Source organism: Equus quagga, chromosome 12 (genome assembly GCF_021613505.1).
Source record: "Equus quagga isolate Etosha38 chromosome 12, UCLA_HA_Equagga_1.0, whole genome shotgun sequence".
Lineage (NCBI taxonomy): Eukaryota > Metazoa > Chordata > Mammalia > Perissodactyla > Equidae > Equus > Equus quagga.
In genome coordinates this window covers 82,261,550-82,278,391 of record NC_060278.1, presented here as the reverse complement: position 1 = coordinate 82,278,391, position 16,842 = coordinate 82,261,550, and the positions used below count along the sequence as shown (strand labels likewise).

The window sequence follows — 16,842 nt, the reverse complement described above, 5'->3', positions numbered from 1 at the left end:
ATATGGTATCAGATTGTGGGTCCCACCTCCCCAGGTAGATGAAAGAAAGGGACATTTGCTGAGTGCCTGCTCTCTACCAAATGCCACATGACTGGATTTCACACAGGGGCAATCTTTTTAGTTGAATCCTCTCAAGAATCCTGTGAGAAAGGTGCTATCATTATATCCATTTTTCAGATTAGGACACTGAGATCGGAGAGGTGAGATGACTTGTCCAAGGGCACACTGGGTCCAAGATGGCACAACTTGGGTTAGGGTCCAGGATCTTCTGGCCCCAAAACCTGTGTTTTCTCCATTCCATGCACGACTACTCAAGATTTGTAGTTTCAGCCCTTGATCATCAGAGAGCCAGGAGAACATATCACCTTGGTACTGCCATTACTAGTTGTGTGACCTTCGTCAGGTTACTTAACCTCTCTGTGCCTCAGTTTCCTCATCTGTAAAATAGGAAGCACAGAGGACAGTGTCAGACTCATGTTAAGTACTACATATTAGCTATTTGTCTTAGTGTTCTTATTATCATAGTTGGGGGCATGGTGGCTTGCACATCACCTGGGACAACCTTACCCAGCCTCTCAGTTAGGGTTTGCATGTTGGAAGGAATGGCTGAACGTTATTACTGAAGAAGAATCCTAAAGACTTATCCAGACACCAGAATTTCATGTTGAAAAGTTAGCAGCTTTGAATTGACAACCCAAACTGGATGCAGAAGATATGTCACATTTACTGATACTACTTAAATTAAATCTCTTTGAGTCCTGAGCCCACTGGGCTTGTCAGAAAATTCCATCCCAGTTATTACTGGGGCTCCCTCCATGTTTCAGTTATCTATTGCTGTGTAACAAACCATCCCAACGCTTAGTGGCTTAAGACAACAGCAGGCATTCTCTCACTCACAGACCTGCAGTTGGGCACAGCAGAAACAGGGGCAGCTTGTTTCTGCTCCATTTGGTATCAGCTGGGGCAGCGTGCCTGGGGGCTGCAGGATTCACTTGCCACATGGCTCATTCCCACGGTTGCCAAGCTGGTGCTGGCTGTCAGCTGAGAGTTCAGTGGGCTGTGGGTGGGGGGCCTTGGTTCCTCTCCACGTGGGCTTCTCCACAGGCCATTCAGGCTTCTTCACAGCAAGGCAGCTGGATTCCAAGATCAAGCAACTCAAGGGAACCAGGTAGAAGCTATACCAACTTTTGTGATCCAGCCTTGAAAGTCACAAAGTATCACTCTGTTTTACCCACCAGTCCTCCCAGATTCAGGAGGGAACGCGTATCCTACTTTTCCATGAGAGGAGTACCAACGTCGTGTTATAAGAAGAGCATGTGGCATAGGAGATATTCTTGCAATGTCTTTGGACAATACAATCTGCCACTCCCTTAACCAAAAGGTTGTACGAAGGTTCTAGAGTCTTTAAAAAGCCAAACATTTTGGGCAGTTCTCTCTAGACCTTGGCTCAGACGAGCCACTGCTCTTATGTGCATGGTCCAAGCCCATGTTGTGTTTTAGGGTCTAAGAGCTCTGTGTTTCTGACTCCTGTGGGGTCAAAGGTAAGGCGGCATAGCCTAGAGGTTCCATACAAGCACAGAATCGGGAGCCAGACTCCCAGCTCCATCACCTACAGGCTGTGTGAGCATCAGTGTCCTCATCTGTGACGTCAGGATAATAGTAGCCCCCTCATGTGGTTTATGAAGATTCAATGAGCTAATATTTATAAAATATTTAGAAAAGCACTTGGTTTATAGGAAGTTTTATTAAATAAGACCTATCCAATAGACCAGCCAACAATTACTGAGCACTTCCTGTATGCTGGGCACCAAGTAAAGCAGAGCCAAGAGCCCCACGGCAGGTGCCCTTGGGCAGGAAGTACTTGATATTACTCCAGTGGCTCTCAGCTGTGACAGACCATTTCACAGGATGGTCGTATCAATACACATCTCATCTCACATATTCTTACAATGTGACACTGACCCATTTTTATCAAGAGGTAGAGTGTGTTCCCTCCCCCTGAATTGGGCAGACCCCTGTAGCTGCCCTGACCAATAGCCTACAGTGAAAGTGACAGTGTGTATCTTCTGAGGCTGGGTCATAAAAGGCAGTGCAGCTTCCACCGTGGTCTCTTGGATCACTTGCTCAGGGGGGAACCAAGTGCCATGCTGTGAGGACCCTCAACAGTCCCGTGGAGAGATCTGTATGGACAGGAACTGAGGTCCCCAGCCCCCAGCCAGCACCAATTTCCAGCCATGTGAGGGAGCCACCTTGGAAGTGGATCCTGCAGCCCTAGTCAAGCCTTCAGATGGGTGCCGTCTTGGCTGACATGTGATTGCAACTACATAAGGGCCTCCGAGTAAGAACTGGACAGCTGAGCCCTTCCCCAATTCCTGACCGACGGAAACCATGAGAGACAACACAGGATTATTGTTTTTCTGAGCTACTGAGCTCTGAGCTGATTTGTTAAGCAACAATAGATATCTAAAACACCAACTCCCTTGTCCCTAATACCCTCTTTTTTAACATACTGCTTTTTTAAAAAAAATTGTACCCTGGGGCTGGCCCAGTAGCATAGTGGTTAAGTTCATGGGCTCCACTTCTGTGGCCTGGGGTTCACAGGTTCGGATCCCGGGGGCAGACCTACACACTGCTCATCAAGCCATGCTGTGGCAGCATCCCACATGAAATAGAGGAAGATTGGCACAGATGTTAGCTCAGGGCCAATCTTCCTCACCAAAAAAAAATTATATTCTAACTGCAATATAAAAGGAAATCAATTTCTAGTTAAATATGTAAATGTTTGCTGACACTTTATCAGAAGACATGATGAAGTGGTCAGATGCCGCCGTCCTGTTAGTAGAAGCACCATGAACGCAACAGCTACAGGTGCAGACTCGACCCTGTGGGCTGTGTCAGGGACTCAACTCATGCAGTGTTGTCATGTGTGACAGGACTTTCCCAAATCAGAATGGGGAACGTGGGAAAGTCCAAACAAGATAAGTACAATCTTGCATTGAGAGAATAGTTGCACTCTTACAAATTCAGTAAATTTTAAAACATTGCAAAACTTAATATATCCATGTAAAACAGAGTTGGATGCGGGTTTCAGATTGTAATAAATAGGATTTTCCCCACACGAATGTCCGGTGGGACAGTTGAATGACGCATGGGACTTGGGACAACTAGTCTATCGAATTTCAGGATATCTGGCATCTCTCCACCGGAGGTCATCATTAAAGGAATCCAACATTGTTGACCCAGACATCCAAAAAGCTCCTGCGGGCAGTGCCACCCCGAACCATCCCCGCTAGAAACGGCTGTTTACAAGGAGGATTACATCAAGCTGCTTCGAGTGCACCTTTCTGCAGCAGACGTTGCCTGTGCTGGCGCTGCTCCGTGTCAGACCCCACGCTGGTGGAGAAGAAATGCAGGCAGTCTAGGAGACTGGACTTTAGGCCAGCAGCCCTCGACCAAGACTGCAACTAGACACACCTGGGGAGCTTTTACAATTCTCAAAGCCCAAGCAACTCCCTGAGCTAATTAAAGCAGGATCTCTGGGGAAAGGGCCTGGGCATCAGGATCTTCCAGTTTCCCAGGTGATTCCAGTGTGCAGCCGGGTTGGAAACGGGTCGGTAGAGGGAGCCCGGGGTGTAGAAGGCAACTATGACAGGGCGTGCTGTTTGCCAAATAGCAAAAGGCACTCATAGTGGGCCATGAATCAAATGGGCAGAAAAATCAATTTTTAAAAAAGAAATAAAATTAAGAATGAAACGTAGCCCCTGGCGTTCAAGAACGCATTGGCTTTCTCCTAAATATTTTTAGATGTCACTGGGCTGCCTCCCGCCTCTGCACAGCTATAGGTCCTGCGAGGGGCCAGGGCTGCACAAGCCCTGCGTTCTGTGCCTCTAGGGCTCCCTGCGCCTCTCCGTAGGGAACTTCCCAAAGCTTGCTCTTACACGTTTGAGATATATCTGCTTAATGCCGACCACCAGACTGTCAACTGCCTGGCATCAGGGCCAGTGTAAATCTCACGGACTTTGGGTCTGCAGCACCCAGCACAACGCCTGACACCTGAATGAATGAACCCCAAATAGATGGAGAGAGAGAGTATGCTTGGGCTGGGGCTGGATATGCCCCCCACCTCTACCCTGGCGACACCCCCTCCGATTCAAGATTCAGCCTCAATGCCACCTTCTGGTCTGAGGTTGCTGGTCACCCTTCAGGCCAGGCCAGGCCCCTCTGTTACATGCTCCTTCAGCTCCATGTACTTTTCTTTGACAGTGTGTATCCAGGTGATAATTAGTTATTTGTGGACTCACCTATTTAGGTGTCACCCTTGCTCGTCTGGAATGTAATAACAGACACTCTTGGGCTCTCATGTTCTAAAGGCTCTAAATGCCAGGCTACTGTCCATGAGGGACTATTATTCCCCCTCTATAGAAGGGGAAACTGAGGTACAGACAGTAGATGACCACGTCAGGATTTGAACCCACATCTGCTGACCCGAGAGGCTGTGCTCAGAACCATTGAGCCACCCAGCCTCCCGGTGTATCTCTCCAGGGCGAGCCCACATCTGTCTTGTTTACCTATATATCCCAGTGCCAGACACTAGCCTAGCACAGAGAACACACAGTCAATCCCAATATTCACAGATTCCGTGTTTGCACATTGGTTTACTCGCTAAAATTTATTTTAAACTCCAAATCAATACTCTTGGCAATTTCGTGGTCATTCCAGTCACACGCAGAGGGGTGAAAAGTGGAATCTCCTAACACACATGCCCCCAAGTGAAGTCGAGCCAGTGACACTCTGCCATCTTGTTCCTGCTCTCAGACCATAAGCAAGTATCCTTTCCCGGTCTATTTAATGCCACATTTTTTGCATTTCTGCCCTTTTTGTTGGTTATTTTGCTGTTTAAATGGCCCCACGCACAGGGCTGAAGTGCTGTCTACTGTTCCCAAGCACAGGAAGGCCATGATGTGCCTTACGGAGAAAACACACGTGTCAGACGAGCTTCGTTCAGGCATGAGTGGCAGTGCTGTTGTCCATGAGTTCAGTGTAAATGAATCAATATATTAAATTAGGTGTCTTTAAACAGAAACACACTTAAAACAAGGCTATGTATTGATCAGTTGATGAAAATGCTGTGACCAGAGGCTCGTGGGAACCTGGCCCTGTATTTCCCCTGGAAACGCTGGTTCAGCACTCACTAATTCAGTATTCACGGAGACTTTATAGAAGGTAACTACCATGAAGAACCAGAATCTACTCTACATGGTGAAGAGTGGCTGCGTGAGCAAATGACTGGCACGTTGAAGCAGCTGGGAGGGCAGCCAGGCGTGGAGGAGAAACGTGCCAAGGGCTTGGCCTCATCTCCCTGTCCTCTCTCTGCTCAGGGATCAGAGTCACCGAGGTGGACTGGCAGCAGCTGAGGAATGGCGCTGCCCACCACACCCAGGAGTACCCCGGCCCTGAGCTGGTGGTTCGCAGGGGCCAGATATTCACCATCACACTGGAGCTAAACAGATCCCTGGACAGCGAGGAGACCTTCATCTTCACTGTGGAGACAGGTAACTGGCTCGCCAGCGCCCTCCGCTGGTCTGCAGGCAGAAAGATGTCTTGTGACCAGTGACCTGAGGCCCTGTGGTCATCAGCCCAGACTTAGGGGAAGCAGGACCCTGTAGGTGGGCTGATCCCCGAACCCTGGAGGCTTTTGGTGACAGCTTTCTGGGGATGGTCGGAAGGAGCTGCCAGCAGGCAGTGGGAAAGGTGAGATGACAACTCTGGAATCCTAAGCATACTGAGCAATCTAGGGCTCTGGAAGGGTATGGAAATTCATCAGCCACTTTTGGAGTCCAGGCTTTTCTTTCCTGGCCATACATAAGGCAGACTTTCATTTCAAAGGGTCCTGTCACTTCTCCTTGACCTAGGAAGTGGGTGGGAGTCAGGACAGCTGGTCTACCCCATTCTGGCACTGGCCCTCTTGTGCACTCGTCAGGTCCCCCTCTGCAGCTGAGTCCCAGCAGTTCAGGGGGTGAGGGGTTGCTCTTCCAGGCCTGCAGCTTTTCCACTTCTCTAGAGCTGGGTTTCCTCGGGGCAGCTAGGTCTCCGATTCCCTCTCCTTTCCGACAGGACCCCAGGCTTCTGAGGGCCTCCGCACCAAAGCTGTGTTCCAGACGTCGACATCGGAGCTGCAGGTGGGCGATGCCTGGACAGCAGTGAAGGAGGCTCAGGCAGAGGACACAGTGACCGTTAGCCTCGCCAGCCCTCCCAACGCCGTCATTGGCCGCTACCTACTGAGCGCCAGGGTTTCCTCTCGTCGCAAACACAGTGACCGGAAGCTGGGCGAGTTCGTTCTCCTGTTCAACCCATGGTGCCCAGGTAGGAGCTGCCAAGCCCAAGGCAGAGGCTTTCCTGGAGGCTGTCCTACAGGAGGGTCCCGAGAGGCAGGTTAAGGGACAGGGAGGTGAATGCCAAGAGCTTAGCGAGAGCCAGGCATGGGGCAGAGGAACCTGGTAGCAGGTGCTACACAGGAGCCTGTGCCAGAGAGGCCGGAGTCAGTGGGTTCTGGTGTGTGGAGGCCAGTGGACAGGGATGGGGCCTGATGGCAGGAGAGGCCCAGGAGTGGGGAAGAGCTGGGCTCTAGCCATCAGACAGCCTTGGCTTAGTCTCAGCTCTGCTAAGTTGCTTCCCTCTATGAGTCTGTTCCCTCATCTGTCACGTGGGGATGACGGTGCCTACCTCTTAGGGTTATAGCGAGAATGCACAGCACTTGTGTTTGTAATGTACAAGACGCATCATAAGGGGCACTGCGGTCATTATTCTTATTAAGGGCTAAGTAAGTAAGCAGGATCCTGGATTGGTATTCTTATTCATATTTAAGAAATAGGAGGCTGCTGTTGGCATCAAGTAGTCACCCCAAGGTATCAGGACTTTTAAAATCCCTCAGTCTCGGGCTGGGTTGGGATTGGTCCCTGCCTGGGGAAAGCCCAGCCAGGTGGCACGGGGCTTGGCTGGGGGGCAGCCTGAGAGCCCGCAAGCCCCTCTTGCCCTCTCCTGCTCCGGTCAGCCTCCAGGCACCGTCCTGCAGCTGGTCCCTGATGCAGCCCCTTCCCCAGGCCAGCAAGGCCAGAGCTCCTGCCCACGCCGGGCCTGATCACTACTTTTCAGAGGACGACGTGTTTCTGGCCTCAGAGGAGGAGAGACAGGAGTATGTGCTCAACGACAGCGGGATCATCTTCCGAGGCGTGGAGAAGCACATCCGAGCCCAAGGCTGGAACTTCGGGCAGGTCTCCAGGGGCACGGGCCGGAAGGGGGCCACGGCGTGGCAGGGGGAAAGTCAGCCAGGAGCCCTTCCACCTGCTCACTTCTTGCCAGGAGGGACCAGCTGGGCTGACTCTTAGAGCAAATCCCTTCATTCACTCACCTCCTGTTAGCCGTGCCAGGGCCTCGCTGGCTCCTCGGGAGGGAGGCGCTTTAGATGGGAAACAGAACAGGTTGGTTCTGTTGTGAAAGGATAAATCCCTTGCATCAGGGGTTCTCAGTCTTGGATGTGAACAGGAATCATGTGGAAAGCTCGTAAAAACGCCAATGGCTGGACCCCACCCCCAGAGTTGCTGATTCAGCGGGTCTGGGGTGGCACCTGAGAATCTGCATTTCTAACAAGCTCCCAGGTGATGCTGATGCTGCTGGTCCACAGACCACAGTGTGAGAGCCATCGGCTTAGATAAATAGTTACAACACAAGGTGTAATGGGAGCAGGAAAGTCAGAGTGGTAGAGATGGCAGCAAAGGGAGTTCAGAAAAGGGTGAATGAAAACTCCATCTTGGGGATTGAGGAAACCTTCGTGATACCGAGGCTGGGTGTCCAAAGCCGGTCGGGATCTGGACAGTCAGAGGGAAGAGTAGACAGAGCAGTGCGGAGGTGAGGAGTCAGGGAGTAGCCGAGGTTCTGCTGGAAGACTTCTGTCTGCCTGGGTTCCGAGTCCCCAACAGAAGAAGGGTAGCCGGGCAAGTTAAGGACCTGGACTGTCAGGCTGGGGAGCTGGGGGTGGAAAGCATTTGGGGCTCCAGGGCAGGGCAGGGATGACATACCAGAGAGTGTAGGGTCCATCCAAGGGGGAACCACTCCTCAGCACCCACCTCTTGCTGCCATGTGGTTCCCAGACCTTTCAAATTTGTGGATACCAGAAATCTTCACTTGTATGTGAAAATCCCCCAGTTTTTAAATGTTGTCAATTGATTCAAATGTATTTTTAAAAAATCATATAATCCCAACAAGTGTACAGTGGGGTAGGTGTGGCTCCAGAGCCACCCATTTTCCACGATCTTTACTGGTAAGTGGGGAGCCATGGGGGGCTACTGAACAGAGGAGGGACGTTTCTGTTTCCCGGGTGACTCTTTGGGGAAGGGTTTCTGAGACTTGGGGGTCATCTGTGGCGTCCCTGACAGGGGGACAGGTGCAGGCAAACTCCCCTTGCATGACACAAGTGACTGACCGGGTAGGGGTCGTGGGAGTGCCTGGAATATGGGTGAGACTCTGGCCCTTAAGCACAGCCTCTCTGGGACAGTTCGAGGAGGACATCCTGAACATCTGCCTCTCCATCCTTGACCGAAGCCCCAGTCACCAAAATGACCCAGCCACGGACGTGTCCCACCGCCACGACCCCATCTATGTGACCAGGGCCATCAGCGCCATGGTGAGGAGCCCCACCATTCCTGCATACACACACCCTCACGCATCCCCAGGCCAACCCCAGGGCCATGCCCTTCGATTTTTCCCTAGTTCCCTGTTGTTTCAATTCTCTATTTCTGCATAACAAACATCCCAAAACTCAGTGGTGTGAAACAGCCATTTATTACACTTACAATTTTGCAGATCAAGGACCTGGGCAGGGCACCGTGAGGATGCCTTGTCTCTGCTCCAAAATGCTTCAGCTGGGGGTGTCTGAGTGGCTGCAGATGTCTGGGATGGTTTGACGGGACCATCTATCTGGGGCCTTGGTCCTGGTAGTCAATGCCTCCTTGGTTCTCTCCCACGCCATGGCTGCTGGAGCTGGAATGTCAAGATGGTGTGCTCATTCTCATGTCTGGCCCCTTGGCTGGGATGGTTGGAACAGCTGGGGCTGGCCGGTCATCACTCTGTCTCTCCATGCGCCTTTCCACATGGCTAGCTTGGGCTTCCTCACAGCATGGCAGTGTCAGGGTCATCAGAGATGGCAGCTGGCTCTTCCCCAAGCAATCAATCCAGAAAGAGCAAATGGAAGCTGCCAGTCTCATACAGCCTGGGCCTGGAAACCGGCTCAGCACCATTTCCACCATAGTCATTGGTCAAAGCAGTCACCAGCCAGCCCAGATTCAGGGAGAGGGTACACAGACCCACCTCTCCGTGGGGGGGAGAGCCAGCTTTAATCTATTATATGCCTTGGGGCTTCCGCCTCAAAAGGTAGCCAGAGGGTCTACGAGCTCTCACTAGAGCAAGAAGGTGTCAAGATTAGTGGGTGGCTATCTGTGATTCGCAAAATGGACACAATTGCTTTTCTTGTATTTGATGCTCTCCATTCCTTAAGACCTCAGAGAGATGCTGGAGTAAAGAGAATCCAAAGTGGTGACCGTTTCCAAACTGTAGAGTGATACAGCCTGGGGGACAGCCGTACAGGCGCCCAAGTCAAAGTTCTGAACTTGGGGGTCGCCCACACCTTTTGCTGACTTGGTCTGCGATTTGGGCAAAACTGAATCTCATTTTCTTATCTGAGAAAAAAAGGAAAATAATAGAACCCACTTTAAACGGGTTAATGTAGTGCACACAAAGCCCTTAGAACAGTGCCTGGCACCAGAAGCATTTAAGAAATGTTCACTGTCTCTATAGCTGTTATACCACCAACGGTCCCCAAAACAGGTCATTTAAAACAGGAAATGCTCTGAAACCACAGATGATTTTCAACAGTTGACTATCCCCAGGGAAGGTAATTTGAAATGGTACCAAAAAGTAGGTATTTGAAGAGGGCAGATGGCCCCAATTTTCAGACCATTTAAAAGCAAAAGCTAGCCCTCAGGGACTGGGTGGGTTCCTGACGAGGGAAGCCCCGCCTGGTGGTGGACCGCTGCCTTCTCCGCCAGGTGAACAGCAACAACGACCGCGGCGTGGTCCAGGGCCAGTGGCAGCGCAAGTACAGCGGCGGCACCAGCCCCCTGCACTGGCGCGGCAGCGTGGCCATTCTGCACCAGTGGTTCAAGGGCAGGTTCAAGCCAGTCAAATACGGCCAGTGCTGGGTCTTCGCTGGAGTCATGTGCACAGGTACCCAGGAAAAGAAGACCCCAACCCGACCCCACCCAACCCCCGGGTCCCCTCATTTGCATCTATTTGCATATGTTTACATAGCACCACCCCCCAGCCCAGGGTCCCTGCCTGCTCCGAGAGCCTCAGGAGCCTCCTGCTCTTCAGTCCTTAGGTGCTTGGGGATCGCAACACGGGTTGTGTCCAACTTTAACTCGGCCCATGACACGGACGGAAGCCTGAGTGTGGACAAATACGTGGACTCCTTTGGGCGGACCCTGGAGGACCTGACAGAGGACAGCATGTGGTGGGTCCTAGGGGCTCCCCAAAGCAGACCCAGACCTGGAGCCATGCTCTCCAGAGTCTGAGTCAGTTCTGGAAGGAGTGAGAGGCGCCCTGCAGAGCGGTTTGGCCCCGGGCAGGGTGACTCCTCTTCTGAGATGATGCGTCTTTGGGCACGTGACTCAGAGGTCATGAGGGGGACTCAAGATTTGAGTGCCGTGAACCCCCAGTTCTCCCCTCTGGGGGACTCTGAGCCCTCCCCAAGATTCCCATGACTGGGAGGGGCACCAAGACCACCCCACATAGCTACCTCTGTATCATGCTCCTGCTTATCTATCAGCCATCTGTGCACCCTGCTGTGTGTCCAAGTGGGAAACAACCTCCTTTCTCAGCTCAAACAACACTCTTCACGCAAAGCCTTAAAAAATTCATTTTAGGGGGCCAGCCCCATAGCCTAGTGGTTCAGTTCAGCACGCTCCACTTTGGCAGCCCAGGTTTGGTTCCTCAGCACAGACCTACATCACTCATCAGTGGCCATGCTGTGGCAGAGACCCACATACAAAATAGAGGGAGACTAGCACAGATGTTAGCTCAGAGCAAATCTTCCTCAGCAAAAAAAAAAAAAAATTAATTAATTTTAATTTTTTAAAATAGGAAATACACTCATGTGCAATAATATTCAAAAGGTACAAAATGAGTTACAGTGGTTAGTCTCCCTCGCACCCCATTCCAGCCTCGTCCTCCTCCCAGGGGCAACAGAAGGCCTAGTTCCTTATACCTCCTGTCAGAGAGACTCTGCAGATACAAGAACATGCACATACATCATCCCCTCGCACCCCTACTTTTTACCCACTGACTCTTGGCAGCATAATGTAATCCTGTTCATCTTGCTCATACGTTTAACAACTTCATATCAGTACATCAGTACAAGGTTTCTTTATTTTTTAGTGTTTAAAGAAATAAGAATACTGAGCACCTAGTCTGTGCCAGGCCCAGCTCTAAGTGCTGTACGTATATTAACTTATATGAAAGAAACCTTGTGAGCAAGTTAGCATTATTATCTCTATTTTGCCGATGAGGAAATTGAGGCACAGAGAGGTTAGGTAACTCGTCTAAGGCCATACAGCTAGTGAGTGGTCTGCCTTTCAATTGCATGGGAAAACCATCGTTGATCTAACCATCTCACATGGATGGACCAGACATTTATCTTTACAAGCAAGGTTTCAGGGAATAACCTCATCCGAGTGTCTGTTCATACATGGCAAGTTGTCACGCAAAGCCAGCTTTCTGAAGAGCATGCACTACAGAAACACAGCCTCAGCGTCCCTGTCCTGAGAATGTCCTCAGCCACCCCCAGGGGAGGATAACCAGCAGCCCTTCCCCCCAGCTGGTCTCCAGCCTCAGACCATGGCTCTGCCTCTCTTCTCTCTTCTCCCTTTTCCTTCTCTGCTTTTTGGTTCTCTTCACTCCCCCTCCCTGCAGGAGCACCAAAAATATCACATCCTTCTCCTTCCTCCAGCAGAATGGACAGACACTTCTTTCTGACACTGGGACCTCCGTCACCATGCAGGTTATCAGTGTCCTCCCTTTAACCCCCAGATGCTTATCAAGATATTTTCCCAAAGACCATGACCTGCCTAGGAGGAGTTCTGAGGCTGGCTGAAAAGATGCCACGTCAGGCAAACCAGGGTTCCTCTGCTGCTTCCTTACTGTGTGGCCTTGTGCAAATGATGTCACTTTTCCTAATCTCATATTCTCATCTTTAACATAGGAAACTTCAAATGAAGCCCAAACTTCTTACCAAGGCCTGCAAAATTCTGCAAACTCTGAACCCTAGCAACTCTCTATGTTTGCTGTAGCCCAGAGATACTTACAGACTTTCTGTTCCTCCAACACACTAAGCTTTTTCTTGTCTCAAGAGCCTTTGTGCATGCTGTTCCTTCTGCCTGGAACACTGTTCCCTTCACTCTTCCTATGGCTAATTCTTTCTCCTTTAAGTCTCATCTTAGATGTCATTTACCTAGAGTAGGTCTCCAGCAGCTTTTCTCTGTCTCAAGACCCTCTCTTTCTTCACAGCACTTATATTGCATTTTTTTTTTTATCTCCTTACTTAAATTTGCCTGTCTTCCCATCTGTCGCCTTTGTTAGAATGTCAGCTGCATGAGGGCAAGGCTCTCCCGTCTTATTTGCAGCTGTATTTCTGGTGCCTTGAACAGTGGGTTCTTGATATATATACACACACACATATGTGAACAACATCTGCTCATCGATAGCGTTGAATGAACGGTTCACAAGATTCGGCCCCGGAGCACCGCCAGGGCCTGGCTCATGGCAGGAACTTCCCCTCCCGTGGGCCTGTGTGCTCACCATGGGCCACCTGCCCCATCCACTCTCTGTGGCAGGAATTTCCATGTCTGGAACGAGAGCTGGTTTGCCCGGCAGGACCTGGGCCCCTTTTACAGCGGCTGGCAGGTTCTGGACGCCACCCCGCAGGAGGAGAGCGAAGGTACGGGCCGGCCGGGGGTGGCCCAGGCCCCCGCTTCTCCTCGCCCTCGCTGCTCACGCCCACCCTCCCCGCCCAGGCGTGTTCCGCTGCGGCCCCGCCTCGGTCGCCGCCATCCGCGAGGGCGACGTGCACCTGGCCCACGACGGCCCCTTTGTGTTTTCGGAGGTCAACGCGGACTACATCACCTGGCTCTGGAATGAGGATGAGAGCCGGGAGCGCGTGCACTCGGACACGAAGAAGATCGGGAGGTGCATCTCCACCAAGGCGGTGGGCAGCGACTCCCGCGTGGACATCACGGGCCTCTACAAGTATCCGGAAGGTAAGGGCCATCGGCGGCCTCTGCCACCCTCCCCACGGGACCAGTCAGCTGCAGAGGGGCAGCGGCGGCCACCAGAGCCAGGCCCTCTCCCGCGGGTCGTGATGATGACAGCTTCCTTCAGCGCTGTCTCTGCTTGCGCCAAGTGCCTTTGGCTTATGTGAATGGCTTCCCCTGTTTGCTGAGAAGATTTCCCCATAATAATAGCTACATTTCCTTAACGCTTACCATGTGCCAGGCACTGTGCTAGGTGTGTTCACAGATAATAATAATAGCTAACACTAATAATAGTGATGATAGTAGCAGTATCATTTACTGAACATCTAGAATACATACCGCTAGGCACAGTTCAAAACAATAATAATGGCAGCTCCTGTTTGTCACCTGTCAGTGCTGACTATGCCGTGGTCACTAATTGATGGTCACTGGTTTGTTGAAGAGCTTGTACTTGTTTGGGTACAAAAACAAAACAGGTGTGTTTTTTCTAGTAGTTACCTCCAGCTACAGACTTTAAAAGTCGCCCTTCCCCGAGGAATAACTGGTCCCTTGGCAATGCCAAGACCTGATCCATATGTGTTCAGCCACATCTGCTTGTTAAAACACTGCTATTTGAGTCATGAGGACTTCAAGTTCAAACATGAATCAGAGCTTGTCTCCTCCCCTCACCTGAGCACAAGCCCGCGACCTCGGAAGTTTGCTGTAAAGAGGGGCACAGTCTGCTCTGGATGCCCCCATCTGTCTGTCGTCTGCTTTATGGCACAGTGCTTTGCAGCCAGGTTGCACACTGGAATCGCCTGGGGTGCTCTTTTAGTTACATAGATTAAGTAATAATTATTTATTTGCTCGGGATCCTGTGGGTCAGCAATTCGGGCTGTGATCAGCTGGGATGGTTCCTCTGCTGCTCGTGGTGTCGGCTGGGATCTGGAATATGTCTGGGGCCTCCCATGGGGCTGCTGGGCTGGCTGGGCCCCTCTCCCCACTTGGCCTCTCATGTTCCAGCCCTGGCTTGTCCACGTGGCAGCAGCATTCTGAGAGGCTGAGAGTTGAAGCTGCAAGGTCACTGGAGGCCTCGCTCAGAATTCACACCATGTCACTTCTGCCACATTATATCCGTCAAAGCAACTTCTGAGGCCACCTCAGATTCAAGGAGCAAGAAGTAGACTCCACCTCTTGATGGGAGAAGTCGTAAAGAGAGTATTATGGCCATTGTTAATCTACCCTAGCAGCCCAGACTGCCCCCTAACTCCCTAGAGAGAGTGACCTGGGCATCAGGACTTTTAAAAGCTTCCCAGGCAATTCCAACGTGCAGCCGATGTTGAGAAGGCGGGTCTAAGTCTTCTGGTGTGTTAGGCCGAGGAGGAGGAGGAGGAAAGAGAGCCAATGATTTGACTTCACTGAGCGAGGATTCCGTGCCCTCGGGCAGGCAGTGCTGCTGCCCTAGTTTACTCTCATGCTCCGCAAGGACAGATGGTGGCTCCAATACAGCCTGCTGCCCTCAGGACCCTCTCCTGTGCTGCTCCTCCAGGCACTGCTGGTTTCTTGAGACATTTGCCCCATTCTTTCACTGGCAGTCACACAGCTTCCCTCTGGTGCGTGGCAGTTTTTGGCCCCAGGTTCTGCAGGGGTTTGACAAGGCTGTGGCCCCCACACTCATCTATACTCAGTGCCCCAGTTCAAAGGCTGGGGGGAGAGCAGTCTTGATGGGCTGTCTTCCACCTGCCATCTCCCGTCAGTTCTCTTCTCCCTGCTCAGGTAATACACGGTTCAGTAAGCAAGACAGGCTAGCGGACCTCCCACAGCCAACTTCCGCTTCCTGTAGGCAGCCCCAGTCTTTACCAGACAGCTCTTCCTCATTGCAGACACTCCCAAACTTTAACAGTGATTATTGTAAACACACACACACCCTTCATCAACACTCCCTCAGTTCCTTCTCTAGGAACATGGCGCTTCCCTGATTGTTGATGACCTCCTCCCCTTCAGGCCTCTTCTTACAGAGGGCAGTGGATGGGATGGTAAGTGTTAAGGCCTCTTCTGAGCTGGCGTCTCTCTCACAAGTCCTATAGGTTGATGCCTGGTCCCACCTGCGGGGAGCTTCTGAAACTTAGAACATGGGGTCTTTGGGGTTTTTTGTCATGGTGGCAAGAGAAACATCCTGTTACATGATGATCATAGCAGTCACCATCACTGGGCATCTACTGTGGGCTGGCCAGTTTCACACATCATTTAGTTCTTTTGTTTAACAAATGCTAACAAAGGCAGACACTGGTGTAGCATTCATTCTACAGAGGAGAGAACGGAGGTGCAGCCAGGGAAGCCGATTCAGTCGAGGGACAGAGCTAGAGAGTGGCGAGTCTGGCTCCAGAGCCCACGCTCTTCATTCTGTCCTTTGCTGCCACTATCTAGTTATAATATTATTACTGCTGGTTGGCTGCTTGTTGTGGGTCACGTGATTTCACATCCAGCTTATAGTGATAATACTAGTAATAGCATCTAAAATTTGTTAGCATGGTGGTAGGCAATGTCCAACTCAACAAATTAACAACAGAGGTGAACTTCTTCGGCCTGATAAAAGTCATCTGTGAAAAACCCACAGCTCACACCATGTTTAATGGTGAAAGATTGCACGCTTTCCCCCTCAGATCAGAAACAAGCCAAGGCTGTCCACTCCTGCTGCTTTGACTCAACGTTGCCATGGAAGTACCGGCCAAGGAAATTAGGCAAAAAAAAGAAATAGAGATGTTTTCAACCAATGGTGCTGGGAAAACGGGATATCCACATGTGAAAGGATGAAGGTGGACCCTTACCTTATACCATATTCAAAAATTAACTCAAAATGGGTCAAAGGCCTAACTGTAAGACCTAACACAATAAAATTCTCAAAAGTAAAAGTAGGAAAAAAGCTTCATGACATTGGACTTGGCAATGATTTCTTGGCTATGACAGCAAAGGCACAGGCAAAAAAGAAAAAACAGACAAATTGGACTTCATCAAAATTTAAAACTTTTGTGACAGTGCCAACAAGGTAAAAAGGCGACCCATAGAATAGGAGGAAATATTTTCAAATCACATATCTGATAAGAGGTTAATATCCAGACTATATAGAGAACTCCAGACACTCAACAGCAAAAAAACGAACAACCTGAAAACAATGGGCAGAGGACTTGAATAGACGTTTCTTCAGAGAAGGTACACAAATGGCCAAAAAGCACATGAAAAGATGCTCACATCACTGATTATTAGGGAAATGAAGATCAAAACCACAATGAGATACCACCTCATATCCATTAGGATAGCTACTATCAGAAATTAAAAAAAAAGAGGGGCCAGTACCAGTGGCCTGGTGGTTAAGTTCAGCGTGTTCCACTTTGGTGGCCCGGATTTAGTTCCCAGGCGTGGACCTACACCACTTGTCTATCAGTGGTCATGCTATGGTGGCAGCTCACATACAAAATAGAGGAAGATTGGCAACAGATGTTAACTC

The 16,842-nt window shown here is 50.7% G+C and overlaps 1 protein-coding gene across 1 annotated transcript in view; it reads left to right on the top strand.

Annotated features, from left to right (window-relative positions):
* TGM6 (transglutaminase 6) overlaps window positions 1–16,842 on the top strand; it is a 44,539-nt gene that overhangs the window by 10,239 nt on the left and 17,458 nt on the right. The window contains exons 3-10 of the mRNA XM_046679416.1: window positions 5,379–5,552; window positions 6,115–6,363; window positions 7,153–7,271; window positions 8,552–8,680; window positions 10,101–10,278; window positions 10,426–10,564; window positions 12,942–13,045; window positions 13,122–13,364. Of these exons, the coding sequence (XP_046535372.1) occupies window positions 5,379–5,552; window positions 6,115–6,363; window positions 7,153–7,271; window positions 8,552–8,680; window positions 10,101–10,278; window positions 10,426–10,564; window positions 12,942–13,045; window positions 13,122–13,364 (1,335 nt within the window). The remainder of the gene's footprint in view (window positions 1–5,378; window positions 5,553–6,114; window positions 6,364–7,152; window positions 7,272–8,551; window positions 8,681–10,100; window positions 10,279–10,425; window positions 10,565–12,941; window positions 13,046–13,121; window positions 13,365–16,842) is intronic.